General features: G+C 40.4%; 1 protein-coding gene and 1 long non-coding RNA gene across 2 annotated transcripts; one reads left to right on the top strand and one right to left on the bottom strand.

Annotated features, from left to right (window-relative positions):
* Positions 1-355: 355 nt before the first annotated feature.
* On the top strand, positions 356-1,738 carry ATC (centroradiali). Its single transcript, XM_088817282.1, has 4 exons — positions 356-643; positions 767-828; positions 1,108-1,148; positions 1,260-1,738. Exons 1-4 carry the CDS (start codon positions 446-448, stop codon positions 1,511-1,513), a joined length of 555 nt encoding a protein of 184 aa, XP_088673408.1. The 5' UTR covers positions 356-445; the 3' UTR covers positions 1,514-1,738.
* Positions 1,739-4,727: 2,989 nt separating this feature from the next.
* On the bottom strand, positions 4,728-6,512 carry LOC148771356 (uncharacterized). Its single transcript, XR_016031065.1, has 2 exons — positions 6,284-6,512; positions 4,728-4,893 (listed from the first exon to the last, which is right to left on the bottom strand). It is a non-coding gene; the product is annotated as an uncharacterized LOC148771356 (long non-coding RNA).
* Between the last annotated feature and the right edge of the window lie 12,027 nt (positions 6,513-18,539).

The following is an 18,539-nucleotide window of genomic DNA, read 5'->3' as shown; positions in this document are numbered from 1 at the left end:
CATGCAAATTAATGTCCCAAACAGTACCTGTAAATTCCCACTGAAAATTTTCTTTATAATTATATATACATATATAATCATTTGAACGATGAATATATTATTGAAACCTACATATATCTAATATCTAGTATATAGTGTGTCTAGAGAGAGAGAGAGAGAGAGAGAGAGATGCCTGATAATGACTAAGCCCAATATAATGTACCTAGAGAGGAAAGTAGTCATATAATATAATTATTGAAACACCACTATACATTATTTTAATCAATTAATTTTGAATATATGCCTCTATAGTTAATTTGGTGATGAGCTATATGGTAGTACTCTTTGTTCCAACTATAAATACATGGGCTTAGCCATTCCATTCTCAGCCAAACATAATTAATATCATCACAATTAATATCTATAGAGAGAGAGAGAGAGAGAGAGAGAGAGAGAGAGAAAGAAAATGTCGACGACACCGCTTGTGATCGGTAGAGTGATCGGAGATGTAGTGGATAACTTTACGGCGAGCGTGAAAATGACGGTGACATACTGCAGCTCGAACAAGCATGTGTACAATGGGCATGAGCTATTCCCTTCTGCAGTCACCTCTAAACCTAGGGTTGAAGTTCATGGTGGTGATATGAGATCCTTTTTCACTCTCGTACGTACCTACTCTTTTCTATTATTTTCTTTTCTTTTACTTTAATTTTTTATTTTATTTTGTGTTGCATGTTAATTCATTATACTTTATACGTAACTAATTAACCTAGTTTCATTGTTTCAGATAATGACAGACCCTGATGTTCCTGGTCCTAGTGATCCATTTCTCCGAGAACACTTGCACTGGTATCATATATATATATATATATATATATATATATAACTAATTAGTAGGGCATGTATGCATGGGCATGCGCATGCATATGCATGTGTGGAGGGGTCTCAGACACACTCATATATCGATCGCCTGGTTTCCACTTTTCACATCTCTATTTCCGCATATACATATATATATATATATATATATATATATATATAATAATGATTATTAATAATTTATGGAAATAGTGATATTAATTATTAGCATAACATGATAAATTATTGACAAATTAAACTCACGTACAGGATAGTAACAGATATCCCAGGCACAACAGATGCATCATTCGGTACGTACCGCGTATGAAATGAAATGAAAGAATTATTTACATTTGATATATATGTATATATATAATAAATTATTGAATTAAAGAAATAAATAAAAATGGAATTAAGTGCAGGGAAAGAAGTGGTGAGCTATGAAATGGCTCGGCCGAACATAGGTATACACAGGATAGTGTTTGTGCTGTACAGACAGAAGAAGAGAAACCAGGGTGTTGTCGTGTGGTCCCCACCACCACCACCACCACCACCTGGTACTGGTTGTAGGGATGGATTCAGTACGAGGATCTTTGCCGAAGATAATGATCTAGGTCTTCCTGTTTCTGCTCTCTTCTTCAACTGCCAGCGCGAAACTGCTTCCAGAAGACGATGATCGTCTATGCTTACACTTTCTACATATCTATCTATATATATATATATATATATATATATATATATATATATATATATATATATATGTATTCGGCCGGCCGTCTTTGTATTTTTTCAACTACTGCTTATTATGTTATGATGGTGCATGTATTAATGAAGACAAGAAGCATCTTCTTCTTCTTCTTCTTCTGATTAATTAATTAGTATCAATAAAACTTTGTCAAAGTACTTTAATTTTTACTTATTTTTTTGGAGAATTATGTATTTACTTATAATTAATTGGCTAAAATGAGATCACTATATAATTAAATTATATGTAGCACTAAACACGGAAATAAAAACGGTGATATTGTAAATCGAACACGGGGAAACTGCTTGTCCCGAAAATGGGAATACGGAATTTTGTGGAAAATGTGTTAATATTAAAAGTATAGGGGTTTATTTTATTTATATATGTATAAGTTTTTTTTTTTTTTTTTTTTTATATTATACTAGCAGTTTTTTCCCCGTGCGATGCACGAGATTGTATTTTAAAAGTAAAAAAAAATTGATCAATTTAATGCATAATAAAAAAATATAATACACTAACATAGTAAAATTTATGAATGTATTGCTATCCATATGTATTTTATATAACATTAGTTTTTTTTAATCTTATGTAAGATTTATATTCTAAACAAATTGGTTAATATTTAATAAATCGAATTTATATTATCTCTTAAGATTTGAGATATATTAATGAAAAATAGGAGATCGGAATTGTAAGAATTCTTCACGGTTCAGTTTCAATTTTGATAATTGTTGAAAAATATAGTTAGAAAATTAATACAGAAAAAATATTAAAAATAAATAATTACATAAATGCATCTAGGGTTTCTTAGGGATGACTACCGTTTCGTTCTTTTATATATAAGAAATAAATTCTTATTATATATTCTCATACATGCATGTTTTTTAATTTTTCAGAAATTGCATAATGGACTATATATAAGGTGTCTTGCATGTATTATTGAGTGTCCGAAATGTGGATACATTAAATAGTTGAAGTTTACGTGCCACATAGACCATTAAATTATATGTATTAAGTATTAAAAATATTAAAATACAACTTCTTATATTAAATTATGTACGTTAATTAAATTTTCAGAAATAAGTCGTCAACATGAATTTTGAATATTAGTTATAAAAATAACAATTAAATATGAAATTGAAGTGACCTGTTTGCCAATTATAGTTAGACAGCTATGCAAAAGAAGGAAAAAGAAAAAAAAGTATTTACTTTGCAGTCCCTGTGCAACTTGTCATTTCACTTCAGTTCTAGGCTTATCTTTTCACTTGTTTTTGGACTCAAAAGTTATCTGACATTCTGCTAAATTATAATATTGGCCCCAATAATATTTCATAATACAAAAGAAAGCCCCAAAAATATTAAATTTAAAAAGAATAATAATATCATACTCATAAAGTGAAATAGCCACGAGGGAAATGTCAGATTAGTCAACAAGAAAATGTGAAAGTTCTGATTAAAATGTCAAATCTATAAGTGTCACACCCGATCAAATTAATTCGAATAGATGACAATAATATATAAAATATCATCATAAATAATTAAATGAGTAATATTATATATAATTTGTCTAATCTTAATTTATTTTGTTGATACAAATATTTATACAAAGTGCTTTAATTAGTTACTTTTTTGGGATAAAAGATAAATAAATTTGATCATATAATAATTAATTGCTCCGAATTTCTTCTTTTGATTAATATTTAACTCCAAATTTCCAATATATAAAAATCATTTCTTTTTTAATATAATTAAAATAGAAATGAATATTTGTACTAAAAAAAATCAAGAAAAAGAAATAGATTAAACATAAAAATATTCCCTTATAACTTGAAAAAAAGTGAAGATGTTTACCTAATAATAGTAGAACAAATCTAACTACTTTTGAATCCTGGAAAACATATATATAATCTGAATATGTAGTAGGTATTAATTTGATGCAAAAAAAAGACTGACAATAATTGTGGTATATATGTACGTACGTCTTAGGTTTTTATCCATCGGTCTTTACACATGACAATAAAACACACACAGAAAAGAACTGTCAATTTTTATATACAGAGACAGTAGAAAAGAGTATATTTTTGTTTTGAACCATCGGTTTTTTTTTACTTTATTATTGACACACACGCACGCTAGGTCTAAATCAAATGTCAAATATATATAATAGTGCATCAAAAAGAAAAAGAAAAAAAAAAGAGTATATTCTTGTGTAATTCAAAAGTTTGTAATTTGTATTTTTTAATACACATAATTGATGGTATAAATCGAGTATTGAGTGTAATATTGTATGGTGTTGGGTACCCGTTTGATTTATACAAATAAACAAACATAATTACACGAAATAGAAATTGAAAAAACATAACACGGAGTCGTTTTTTCATCTAGGCTCAGTCCCCTTTAATTTTGTGCAAGTCCAACGGTATCAAGCAAAAATCCCAAACTCAAAATCCTATCTCTACCATCCCGCTCTCTGAGTTGACTCGCAAGTACTCAACCAAGAATCAGTTGATCACTCAAACACTTACTTACACTCTGATACACTGAATGGGAGAAAGAAAAGAGAAGAAGAATGAACAATGTCTAAATTATCTCTATATATATCTCTCATGATATGTTGCTTTATAGCACAAGAAGCAACGGTCAAAGACAACGAAGTTACCTTCTCATTAATGCTATCACTACAACAAAAATATCTTATTAGGACACCAAAAATTGCCCTAATACATATCATTTTGAGGCATTTATACTTGTAGGGACAATTAAAATATATGTCGCGTAGTTGTGTGTCGCAATAGCCCATGGGACACTTATTATATGCCCTAATAGAACATTCTTCTCGAGATACTTTTATGTGTCCCTATAAGCTGGTATTGAGGCACATATATACGCCTTCTAAAAATATTATCGATGGTACAAGAATTCTTTTCGGGACACTTCTAAAATGTCACTATATATGTCTATGAATGCACTTTTTACTCTCATTTTAAAGTCTTAAGGGAAAACGTGATTTTGTAATTTAATAAATTTTATTACACTTATAAGTATGTTAGTTAATATAATATAAAAAAAATTATCAATCCCAATTACCCTGCTGCAATATTAACATTTAGAAATACATAGGAAAATGAATTGTATACAACAGTCGAACATGAACATGATCAATCACTATATATTCATCAAAATTTCATCAACATTTGATTTGTAAATTCAACAAATACTATTACAATCTAACCATGATTGTTGAAAATAAAACAAGAATAGCTCCTTCTAAACTGCATCATGCAACAATGAAACTCATCTTCCGAAACGACCTGCGTGTTACAAAGAATACGGTAATCAGCTACAAGTAAACAAATAGAAGGAAAATTAAATTTGGGATAAGAAAGAATGCTTAACAGCTTAAAGCATAATTACGTTCTGGAGCTCGATGATCACAAAATGATAACAAGTTGTAGAAGACTAAGGAAACCATATAACTGATAAGGCTAGCCAACTGGTTCACATTTACTAAAAAAATCAAACAACTCAAGGAATATAATTGCTGAAATGTTAAGTCAAGGCATCTCATATGATTATAAGTACACTTAATATCATCGGAAGTGCAATTTAACATACGCGCTCTAGATTTGTCTGAACACCCTCTTGGAGTTTGCTTTACTATAAAGAAACTTTTGAAACCTTATCATATTCTGTAGGCACAACATGTCACATCTTGACACTATTTCAGGCGACTAAATTTGTTATTTTATATATTTATATTACTAACTCGAACACCTCGAAATTGAAGGAATTAAAACTGAACTTAAATCAGTGTAGCATAGAAAAGGAATAGAGTGTACTACGAGAATTCCAAAGAATTACAATGAAATATCAACAATAATGGTACACTATCACCTCTATTGGAACTAGATCAGGCTAACCATATATCATTTCACTAGTGTATCATTCATATGCCATATAGATATATACACCTTATGCAATCCATCAATCAAACTAGTAAATATGTGATTGCAATTTAGTGACCAAAATCTAGTAAATACAAAGGCAATAAATATTATTCAATAAAAAGAGTTTGTAATGATCAATCAGATTTACTATTGTTATAGAATCAATTAAAGCAAGAAGTAATACACATATGTCCAAACACTAATAATGGATGAACAATCCAGTTGTGTAGATTTTCTTCTAAGAGTAAAACCTGAAAGTAATGGCATAATAAGATATGTATTTGGTGAAATTTCTCTCAAAATATAAATATTATACACTTGATAAATTTATGGTATTAGTAATAAACACAATTGTCAAAAATTCACCTAAGAAGTTAAAAATTAAAATTCATTAATCAATCAGGAGTGGAAGACAATGACCATAACTCATTTTTCCCCCAGTATGTATTATCAGATTTTCTTTGTACCATAGTTGTTTAGCAAATAAAAAGACAAGAAGAAGCGAAAGGGCCTTAGCCAATGCCACATATGAACAGACCTTCAAGATCTTTGTGTAGAAGTCCAGAGTAATTAAAATTGAATTGTATACAACTTCCTAGATTATACTAAACTTATATGTCGAATTTTCGTATCAGACAAACACAAATACGAGTTCAGTATTATAAATTAGGGATTAGGGCTTGAATACAATTGATTAGATGAGAAATTTTCATACAAATTAACAGCCTTATCGAGAGGAAAGAAAGGAAATTACCTTCTTAAAATGGAGAACTCTTCGTTGCGTTTGTAGTGGGTTCTCAAATTGAACGCGCCTTAACGAAAAAAAGAGGGGAAAATGAAAACAAGTCTCAACATGGGAACTCTTCTTCTACTTCTTCGGTGGAGAACCATTCTTATTCTTCGGCGGTGGACTCTTCTTTTTCTTCTTCGCCGGAGAACTCTTATTCTTTGGCAGATCGGAGATCTCTTTTCTTCTTAAGCGTATCAATTTAGAAAAAAGACTTTGGGCTTTTTATCGAGTTCGGTTACAAGGGTAAATTTGGTTTGGGGTGAGAAAAAATATATATATAAAAATACAAAACAAAACTACCGCCACTCATAAATAGTCCAAGTCTAACATGTATATTTGAGGCGTAAAAGAAAAGTGCCTCTAAATTTTGAGAGACAAGTGCCCCAAAAAATTTAATAAATTAGATATATTATTAAATGTCCTAATAGATCAAATTTGAGACATTTAAAAAAAAATGTCTCTAACAAAGTGTCCCTATATCCATATTTTGTTGTAGTGTATTCATGTACGGCAACAAACGAATGTTGAAGAAAGTCGCTGGAAAAACGACATGAAAAGCAAGGGAATGATATACCTAATTGGGCCGACCCAATGGACCCCAATTTATTTAATAATTAGGCCCAATACACGAGAATATTCGGGCCCATTACACGAAAGCCCAAGCACCTTCAAAGTAAGGCTTGGGCCCAACAAAATAAGCCCAACTTAATCAACGACATATAAATAGAAGTTTTATTCATTTGAAAAGGTACGTGCTCATTTTATTAATAATCAACCACAAGTTTATTCTCTCCACTTTTCTCTACGATCCGTACATCTGACTTGAGCGTCGGAGGGGTTTCCGCCGGATCAACCCCCGGCTTAGTTCACGTGCGCTCATTTTGTAGGGACCTCAGGAACATCGAGTTGACTAGCTACAGATCAGCTTTGCTCTCCCAGCTCGTTTTATATACTATCCTAGGTGAGCTATACTCTAGCATCATCATTTTGGCGCCGTCTGTGGGAACGATGCAAACCAGATCACGTAGCCAACAAGATCCTCCTGAGGCATCAGCTCGGAGAGAAAACGACACAGCTAATAACCTCCCCGCCCGTGGAGGATCTGGCATCCCACCTCCTCCACGCGCCGCGGAGCAACTTCCTCCACGTGCCGCGGAGCCAGCTCCCCCACGTACTGCAGATCCACCTCGCGAGGTTCAGGTGATCCCCCCTCGGGACCCACCACTCGCCGATCCACCACTCCCTGCTCCTCGAACGGTTCAGATAACCGAGGACGCACTCCAACGTATGATAGCGGAAGCTTCTACTCGCGCCGCCACGGAGGCGGTAACTCAATATATCGCCACGATGGGAGCAAACGCTCCCAATGCGATACCAGCACAAGCTCCACCTATAGCACCACCAGTGGTCCCACCGCCGATCCAGAATCAAATAAGCGTCTCTTCCTCTACGTCGGACCCACGGTCCCGAGTGCAGCTATCTACTAATCACAGAGGAGCACAACCTAGACAACAACGTCGGCGCTCACCCCTACGGGGGAATGCATCGCCACCAAGAATCCCTCTCTTTAATGAGGGAGAAGGCGAGGTAAACAGCCGAGTGTCTCGCCAAAACCTTTTCTCCCAACCAAATAATCAAATGGGTGAGAGGATGCCTCTCCCAGCAAGACGCAGTCCCTTCACCATAGAGATCCTCAACGAGGTATTACCTCAAGGGGTAAAGATCTCGGGGTTACCTCAATTTGAAGGGACCACCGACCCACAGGAACATATTGAGAAATTCAGTGCCATGGCGGATTTATACGGCCCGACGGATGCGGCGATGTGCAAGATGTTCCGCACCACTCTCTCCAAGAGGGCAATGAATTGGTTCAACTCCCTGCCCATAGGGTCCATTGACACCTTCGCTCGGTTGTCGACCCGATTCACCAACCAATTCGCCATCAACAAACAATACGCCAAGACCCCAGCTCATCTTTTCTCTGTAGTGCAGAGAGACAACGAAACACTCCGCAACTACATCAAACGTTTCGTAGAAGCCGTCCATGAAGTCCCCAGTGTGGGGCAAGACATGCTCTCAGGGATTATGCAACAGAACTTGAAACCGGGTAGATTCAAGGAATCTATTGCCGGAAGACCACCAGGCAACCTAGAGGAGTTGTTAAACCGAGCCGAAAAGTACGTCAGGATAGAGGAAGCTTCCACCCACGCTCCCCCTAAAAGGAAAAGGGAAGATGACCGTCAGGACAATAGGAGGCGTGATGACCGACGTCCACCACTTCCACCTCCAAGCCAACCCTCCTCTTCCTACAATAGGTTCACTCCGTTAAACGCTCGCCTCACTGAAATCCTTCACGTGATAGAACAGAGAGGTTTAGCGGAGCCTCCACGTCCTATGCAGCCTAACGCAAAGCGAGAAAAATCGGATCGCTATTGTCGATTCCATAAAGACAAAGGGCATACTACGGAGGAATGTGCACAACTTAAAATGGCGATTGAGAGGCTGATCAAACAAGGCCATTTAGGCGAATACGTCGACAAGCCACGAAATAAACGCCGTGATGATCCTCCACGCCGAGATAACAATCGAGATCAACAACAAAGACGAGAAGATGGGGGTCACCGACGTGACCTAGATAACAACGATAACCAGCCTACCCGGGGAATCATCTCCTTCATCTCCGGAGGACCGGCGGGGGGCGATTCACAGAATGCAAGACGCACACTCGCTCGATCAGCGCGCATGAATCAAGAACGCGCTTCTCCATCCGAACGCATATATCAAATACGAAGACCTGATCACAGCATAGTCTTCAACTCCTCCGACCTCGAAGGTCCAGATGAAGACCATGTCGATGCATTGGTCGTAACAACAACGGTGGCCAACTTCTTGGTCAAGAAGATATTAGTGGACGGCGGAAGTTCGGCTGACATCATGTACCTTCACGCTTTTAAGCAGCTGGGTATAGATAACGCCCGATTTAGTCCCGTCTCCACACCCCTGAAAGGATTCACAGGAGAAGGCATCTTATCCATGGGAGAAGTGGAGCTGCCTGTCTCTTTAGGGGAAGACCCCTGTCGAATCACGAAACTAATCAAGTTCCTCGTCGTCGACAGGCCATCACCCTACAACATCATTCTAGGGAGGCCAGCCATCCACACATTCAAGTCAGTACCTTCCTCCTACCATCAGAAGTGGAAGTTCCCTACTCCCTATGGAATGGGAGAAGTGCTTGGAGATAGACGTCTCGCTCGAGAATGCTATGCAAGGGCCCTACGAGAACCCTCAAAGAAGCCTAAACCGCCCGGAAAGGGAGACGATACCCAAAAATCCGACAAGCGGAAGTGGGTCAATGCAATCATTGAGGACAATAAAGAAATCCTCATCAGTGTACCAGACGATAGCATCAAGCTAGCGGCTGTCGAAGAGCTTAAGTTCATAGAGCTCACACCTGGAGATGATTCCAAACTCCTGCGCATCGGATCTGATTTAGATCCTGAGACGGAACAGCAGCTAATCAACTTCCTGCGACACAATGGAGATGTGTTCGCATGGAAAGCCCAAGATTTGTCGGGCATTCCCCCTCAGGTAGCCCTACATCGGCTTAACGTCGACAAGAGGATGAAGCCAGTCAAACAGAGGAAACGAACGTTTGGACCCGAACGCAACAAGCATATCAAGGCAGAAGTGGCTAAACTTCTAGATGCGGGTCATATACGACCAGTTCAGTATCCTGAATGGTTGTCGAACGTGGTACTCGTTCCCAAACCTGGGGGAAAGTGGAGGTTATGCGTGGATTTCACTGACCTCAACAAAGCTTGTCCCAAGGACCCATTTCCTCTACCCAGAATCGATCAACTCATCGATTCGACCTCGGGGTGTGAGCTCCTCAGCTTCCTCGATGCATACCAAGGATATAACCAGATCTTACTCGCGCCAGAGGATCAAGAGAGGGCTAGTTTCATCACTGACCAAGGCATCTACTGCTATCAAGTCATGCCCTTTGGATTAAAAAACGCAGGAGCCACATACCAACGTCTAGTGAACACAATGTTCGCAGATCAAATCGGTAAAAATATGGAGGTGTACATCGACGACATGCTCGTCAAAAGTGTCAAAACCTCAGATCACCTAACCGATCTGGATCAGTGCTTCGCTACCTTGCGAAAATACAAAATGAAACTCAACCCCCTCAAATGCTCGTTCGGAGTTCGAGGTGGTAAATTTTTGGGATACATGATTTCACAGCGAGGAATCGAAGCTAATCCCGCAAAAATCGAAGCAATTACCTCCATGCCTCCACCAACATCCATCAAAAAAGTCCAACAGCTTAACGGTTGTTTGGCATCTTTGAATAGATTCATTTCTCGATCAGCGGACAAGGCCCTACCCTTCTTCAAAATCTTAAGGGGAGGAAAGAAATTTGAGTGGGATGAGGCATGTCAAAAGGCATTCACAGAGCTAAAGTCATACCTAGCATCCCCACCCCTACTCACAAAACCTCACCCAGGAGACACCCTCCTACTGTACTTAGCTACCTCAGCTAATGCCATCAGCGCAGTCCTCATCCGAGATGGAGGAAAAGGCCACCAACCCATATACTACATAAGTCGCGCCCTCCAAGGAGCCGAACAACGCTACACCAACATGGAGAAACTCGCTCTCGCCCTCATCAACGCAGCTCGGAAGCTTCGACCTTACTTCCAGTCGCATCAAGTGGTGGTTCTCACCAATTATCCTCTGAAGCAAATACTAAGAAGTCCTGAGACATCCGGGCGATTAGCAAAATGGGCGATAGAGCTAAGCGAATACGGGGTCGAATTCAAACCCCGCCCGGCTATCAAAGCGCAAGTATTGGCAGATTTTCTAGTTGAAATGACCTCCGTAGAAGAAAGTACCTCTCTTCCAACTTGGTCCGTCAGCGTCGATGGATCGTCCACTGCAACAGGAGGGGGAGCGGGTATCGTCCTAACGAACCCTGATGGAGATGAGTTCGAATATGCTCAACGATTCGAATTCACAGCCTCAAACAACGTCGCTGAGTACGAGGCCCTGATAGCGGGAATCCGCCTCGCCCTAGCAGCTGGAGCGCGCAAGCTCCTAATCCAAAGCGACTCTCAACTCGTCGTTAACCAAGTACTCGGAGTTTACGAGGCCAAAGAAGACACCATGGCGAAATATTTAGCTCTCGCACACACTCTCCTATCCAAATTCGAGAGCTACGAGATAATACAAGTACCCCGCTCCAACAATATCCACGCTGACAAGTTAGCTAGACTAGGAAGCTCCATGGCTAGCATCGGAAGTCGGAAGGTGACGCTCCTCACATCCCCTCAACCGAAAATAACTTCACCCAATGAAGTACAATACACCGAGGAGGATGAACCATGCTGGTTCACTCCAATCCTGAAGTATCTCAAAAAAGGAGAACTTCCAACGGATCCCACCGAAGCACGAAAGTTAAAAACGAGAGCTGCACGATTCGTCATAGTGGGAGAAGAACTGTACAAACGAGGGTTCTCATTCCCCTACCTCAAATGCCTCGACCCGACCACAGCGGATTATGTACTTAGAGAAGTACACGAAGGCATCTGCGGCAATCACTTGAGCGGGAGAACCTTAGCTCTAAAGCTACTGAGGCAAGGCTACTATTGGCCAACGATGCATGAAGATGCGAAAAGATTAGTTCGGAGGTGTAAGCCCTGCCAAGAACATGCTAATATCAATCACATGCCAGCGGCGTTAATGCAACCAATTGACAGCCCCATCCCTTTCGCCCAATGGGGGATGGATTTAGTTGGACCATTCCCGCCCGCCACAGGAGGACGTAAATACCTCATCGTAGCAGTGGACTACTTCACCAAATGGGTGGAGGCTGAACCCCTAGCACGCATCCGAGAAGAAGAAGTCATCCAATTCCTATGGAAGAACATCGTCTGTCGCTTTGGGATCCCGCGCTCCATTATCTCAGATAACGGAACCCAATTTTGTGATGACAAAGTAAAGAATTGGTGCCTCGGCTTAGACATCAAACAGTTCTTTACATCCGTAGCCAATCCACAAGCTAACGGCCAGACAGAGGTCACGAATCGCACCATACTCCAACACCTCAAGACAAGGCTTGGAAGTGCCAAAGGGAAGTGGGTGGACGAATTGCCTAACGCACTATGGGCTTACCGCACAACCCCAAGAGCAGCAACTGGAGAGTCTCCCTTCAATCTAGCTTTCGGAACAGAGGCAATCGCACCCGTCGAGATCGGAGAACCATCTTGGCGAGTCGCCAACTATAACCCAACAGCTAATGAAGAGGCTATGCGGGGAAGCCTAGACCTCGTAGATGAGTTACGTGAGATCGCATACATCCGACAACAGATGTATAAATCGCGCATGGCCAAGGCATATAACTCAAAGGTCCGCCCTCGCTCTTTCCAAGTCGGAGATTTAGTTCTCCGGAAAGCTGAAGCATCTCACCCAATTGGCAAGCTCGACCCTAAGTGGGAAGGACCATATAAAATCACGAAAGTGGTCAACACGGGAGCATACCGCCTCGAGAACACTGACGGACACCCTATACCCAGAACATGGAATATAGGGAACCTCAAACGGTTCTACGCCTGAGGTATACACCTACCTTACTTCAGTTAAGTTGAAGACATCACCCATATTTCTTCTATATGAAAGTTACTTACGAATTGCCACCCATGCAGGCTCCACGACCTTCCACGTCACTTGTTTTGTAAAGCTGCTTTTACACGGTGGGAAATTTGACACCACATAACGAGGTACGTGAACGTCCCACCTAAACTGGGGGGCTAGTAATTTTTACGTACATCAGCGACTCATAATTACATCCCATCATCCTCTCACAGGTTGAGAATCTATTACGGGAGGATGCACTTTACTCAATCAATGCCCCATAGAGCGAAGATACTCTATACCACATCGTCAAGGGTAATAATTATACATCCACTAGAATTTAACATACGGATGATCTTATTTACTTTTACTAACATGAAAAAGTAATTCCACTAGCAGGCGTGATCGCATAGCAACCCGCGGCAATTCACGAGTTCATTTCATATCTCGGAGGGCGAGAAAGAAAAATCAACTCCCGTTGTAGGGTACGTGAAAGAGCAATACACATCACCATAGCTTCAATTACTAAATCATCAATACAAGGGATTGAATAAATTCTCTTTTTTCTCAATTCTACTCGACAGGCATAAAGACGTCAAAAGAAGTCAATCTACCATCAGCACAGTAAAACGAACGAGTATAAGGAAGACGTGGAAGAAGAACAAGTGTAGCACAATCACTCAGAAGCATTTTTATTTTTTAGACAATTTATTGCTTTAGCGGTAGTTAGTTACCCCCGCCTCATGTAGGCCCATCGCATTAGCGATTTATTTAAATTCGCCTCATATCGGCTTGTAACAACTCTCCTTTGCTATCATCGAATATATCACAATTTTCGTTTTACTATCTATGCCTTTACATCGATATAAACTACTTCTCATCAGGAGTCTAATTCAATACCACCCTATAAACACTTAGAGAGATTTAGATGATCCATATAGCCTGGCCAGCTGGATTATCTAAGTCCCTTTACTTGTTTCACGAGGTGTTAATTTTAAAACGTGGCCACGGACAAATATAATTAAGACCCAAGCGGTCCAAACAAAGGGCACGACCCCTAACAAAAACCTTGGGAGATTGATCCCCTCCTCAAGTACATCGCGTATAATGCTAATGTAAACACATAGAAGCAACGCATTAATTCTTGACAATGTCAAGATAAATAAATCGAAATATAAAACTTCAAAGTCAAACGAGGAAGAAATTCAAATAACATAGTAGTGGACATACCCAACTACATCAGCGATAAAAACAAACTAAGAAATCCATAGCAAAAATAAAAAAAAAAGGGGGGGAAAGTTAACTACTCTAGCAAATAAATCTAAACTCCCCTACCGCGAGCGGAAGACGTGCCCACAGTGGAGTCATCCGCAACCATGTCATCCACGAGCTCTGTGCCCGTCACATCGACATCTACCTCATCCTCCTCTTCATCGGATATACCAGCCTCCATCCCACGAATCACTTCCTCGCTGATCCCACCCGCATCACGCAGATATTTGCGACAAGAACGCACTAATGGCTTATAAACCACGGCCAATGCATGCTCCTCAACCATAGCAGCACACTCATCGCTACCTCGGAAATTAACCTTGGTCTCCTCCACAATGGACTCTTTGTAAGCGGCACCACCCGGTGTCGTGAGGAACCTTTTCCCCGTCGTCTTCTCGACATCGTATTTCTCCTTGAGCTGGTCGTAGCATTCGTTCAACTTGTGAACATCATCCTTATACGCCTGCACATCACCTCGGATGACCTCGAGCTCCTCTGTCTTCTCGGCAAGCTCCGCTGTCCTCCGAGCCAACTCTTCCGACCGTTGAGCAAGATCGAACCGCGCTATCTCCAATTGGCTTACAAGCTCATCCTCACGCGCTTGACCTCGAGCCCTCTCCTCTTCCTTCATAGCTTCCACATTCCTACCATGCTCCATGAGATATCTCCAAGTCGCTACCAACTATAAAAAAAAAATATAATAATAATAACAATATTATTCGCAAGCCAAGAGAGAATTTAACATAAAATCTTTTTTTACATAGGCAAGTACTCACCCGACATATGTCGCCACCAGCTAACTCTAACATATGAGAAGGACCCTTACCAGACATCCGAGCACGATCATACTCTCGAACGAAACCCTCGGTACTCAACATCGGCAAATCATAGTCCGACACATCCCAGTACGACTCCTTACCATCGCGGTTTACTCCATAAGTAAACAGCTGTTTACCTCCTCCGCCATGGAAAGCATAAGTCTCCTCTGGATCTACCCGTGGACGCTTAGGCACAGCCACATACTCGGTATCCACCCTCTTCCCCTTGGCACGGTCCCTCGTCGGTGGACGCCCCTCCACTTCACCAGCACTGCTACGATCATCTGCGACTACTCGAGGAGCTTCTACATGGACCTCCCCACGAGGCAAACCATTTGAAGAACCTCCCAAGGTAGAGGGTACCTTCTTCGATGCCTTCTTCGATGCCTTCTTCGATGCCTTCTTCGACGTCCCATTCGCCTTAGCTTGAAGCGCCGCAAAGGTGATACCCCCATCTACAAAAGATAACAAACACATAAGAGACATGAGGTATATACTACCACGGAATTACAAAAAAAAAAAAAAAAAAAAAAAAAAAAAAAAAAAAACACAAGTCAAGGCAACAAAAGGATATACAGCGCTGACCCTTCGGCTTTGGTATTAAAACCCTCGGGTCAAATTCCACGTCACACAATCCCGACTCTTCAATCCTTTTCGCCATATTCGCAGTTATCGTGAAACTCTCGCACGAAGGATTCCAAACAACAGGAACTTCAAAAGTGGGAGCCCTCACATAAAAAAAATGGGTCTTCCATTTCCCCAAAGATAACTTCACACTCTTCACGAATCGATAAGGAACGCGAGGATGAAAACAAAAGAAAGGCGTCATATTGGGACGATGTAACGTAAATAACGCCTTGAACAAACTCACGGACACAGGCAGACCTACTCGAACCACCCTAAAATGAAAGGCCTGGAACATCAGAACAGCAGTGGGCGTTAGCTGACTGTACCCAATCTTGAATTCCTCGCAAACCTTCAACAAGGTAGGATGCGGTGTAATCTGAGATGTGCACGTCAAGTACCCCAAAAATACCGTATGAAACCCATCGGGTGGCGAATACAAGCGATCGCCCTTCTGAGGCAACAACAACTCAACATTACTTGGCGCTCCAGATAAACGACGAATAGAGTGCAGATGCTCTTCCGTCAACACACTATCAAAATCAACTAAGTCCAAATTAATTAACTTCTTTTTCTTTTGCTTCCTCTTATCAATCTCAATATCACCTGACGGAATATCATCTTCCTCCTCCTCTTCATCCGTCACTTCAACTTCACTACTTAACACCGCTTCATCACTCGCCAAAGGAGCTTGATTCGAATCATCACTATCGCTCCCAAAATCCACGACTCGACGCCCATATCGACGTCCACTGGAATTCGCTTCATCAACAGTAGGGCAAATATTAATATTGTTACGCACTTCTACATCGTCACTCCACGATTCAATAATTTCTCGCCGACCAACACTTCCCCCATTGAAACAATCACGCGAATCAGCACCCTCGGAAATTTGCCCGTTAATTTCGCCCGAACCGGGCTCAAAACCGGCATCACACGCGCCCTCACGCGCGCGCGTGGCCCCAAAAGGGGCGGATCCACGCGCGCACACACCAACTGCCTGCCCAGAGCCACGTGGCGCCTCCCCAATCGCCGGACCCCGCGCGTCAGCATCAATCCCCACTACCGACGCGCGCGCGCGTCGCTGGGGATGCGCGCCCACCTGCTGAACATCAATTACCGCGCGCGCGCGTCTCTCAACTCCAGCGCCCGACGCGCGCGCGCGTGCCTCTACCTCGGTATCCGCCGTGCGCACGTGGCTTCCCCTTATTGGACCACGTGCGCTGGTCCCCTCCTTCTCAGCCGCAGACCTATCTCCCATCTGCACGGAATTTCGCACACCTCCGGATGTAGATCCGTTTTTCGCACTCGACACCACAAGATTCCCGCGGTCCAAGCCCACCGTACCAAAAGTTTTCTTGCCCCCTTCAACCGGATCTCGAAGTTTAATTCGCAAAGATTTTGAATTACCCGAGTTCGACATGTGAAGATTTTCTCCCCGAAGAAATAATCAAGAAACAAAAAATTTCTACTCTACCGATATAAAATAAAATAAGCGAAAGCAGAAGAAGACCTAAGGTTAAAGATACATACCCATATCTATCACGCAAGAGTTGAAGTTTAATTCTTTCCACCACAAAAGGAGTATATTTATTTGGCCCCTGGTATATTATTTAAAACCCTTAAATATATACCTCGCTGCCAAATAAATACAATTATTCCTTATTTAAATTAAGGAATTAATTCACCACCAACGGAAACAATTCACTCCACGACGCAATTAACTCTCGACACGACCCGGGTCCCTATACACAAGCCCCGTCTCGAATCGAGAGTTGGGGGGCTTAATGATATACCTAATTGGGCCGACCCAATGGACCCCAATTTATTTAATAATTAGGCCCAATACACGAGAATATTCGGGCCCATTACACGAAAGCCCAAGCACCTTCAAAGTAAGGCTTGGGCCCAACAAAATAAGCCCAACTTAATCAACGACATATAAATAGAAGTTTTATTCATTTGAAAAGGTACGTGCTCATTTTATTAATAATCAACCACAAGTTTATTCTCTCCACTTTTCTCTACGATCCGTACATCTGACTTGAGCGTCGGAGGGGTTTCCGCCGGATCAACCCCCGGCTTAGTTCACGTGCGCTCATTTTGTAGGGACCTCAGGAACATCGAGTTGACTAGCTACAGATCAGCTTTGCTCTCCCAGCTCGTTTTATATACTATCCTAGGTGAGCTATACTCTAGCATCATCAGGAAGGTACATCAAAATTAAGAGGAGATCGAGATGAGAGGAGTGTATTTAGGCTTAGGTTTATAAAGCAAGAGATGAATAGCCAATATCGGATTGTTTAAAATAAACGGTCAAGATCAGTCAAACCCCTAAAACCGGGGTTACCTTGGTTAATGGGCCGATTCCAAGATTTGGGTTGCTCGATTCCAAGAATCTTATGGGCCCCTATTCAAGATTTGGGAAGCTAAACTCACAAGTGCAAAGCATAAATGGGCCAAAACTACTAGAAAATGGCCCATGAAAAAAGAAAAACTCACTTCAATTGCAGAAGGAAGAACCCATATAGGCCTCTCGATTTTTATTTTTATTTTTATTTTTTTATTTTAAATAAATATTATATGTTATTAAATAAATTTATCGAAAATTACGAAATTATACTTCTTTTTTTTAATGTATTTTCTTGATTATTTTTTTAATTTCAAGTTCAATTTGTGAAAATTATGAATTATAATTACTTTTTCATAACTGTCAACATAATTGATAATTGTGATTCCATTTGGAAGAAAAAAAAAATCAAAATTTTCAAAATTGAACCAATAAAAGATTTTAATTATGATAATGCAAAAAAGAAATAAAAAAACAATTATGATAAAGCAAAACGGAAAAAAAAAAAAGAAAAGAAAAA

The sequence above is a fragment of the Erythranthe guttata genome, chromosome 4, assembly GCF_056151865.1.
Source record: "Erythranthe guttata isolate IM_541 chromosome 4, IM_541, whole genome shotgun sequence".
Classification (NCBI taxonomy): domain Eukaryota; kingdom Viridiplantae; phylum Streptophyta; class Magnoliopsida; order Lamiales; family Phrymaceae; genus Erythranthe; species Erythranthe guttata.
The sequence above is the reverse complement of the archived record's forward strand: the minus strand, read 5'-3'. Positions and strand labels throughout refer to the sequence as shown.

Bases quoted from the DNA above. Each gene is read 5' to 3' on its own strand.
- ATC (XM_088817282.1), top strand. From the start codon at position 446: ATGTCGACGACACCGCTTGTGATCGGTAGAGTGATCGGAGATGTAGTG. The intron at 644-766 runs GTACGTACCTAC...TCATTGTTTCAG, and splicing joins TGAGATCCTTTTTCACTCTC to ATAATGACAGACCCTGATGT. The intron at 829-1,107 runs GTATCATATATA...ACTCACGTACAG, and splicing joins CTCCGAGAACACTTGCACTG to GATAGTAACAGATATCCCAG.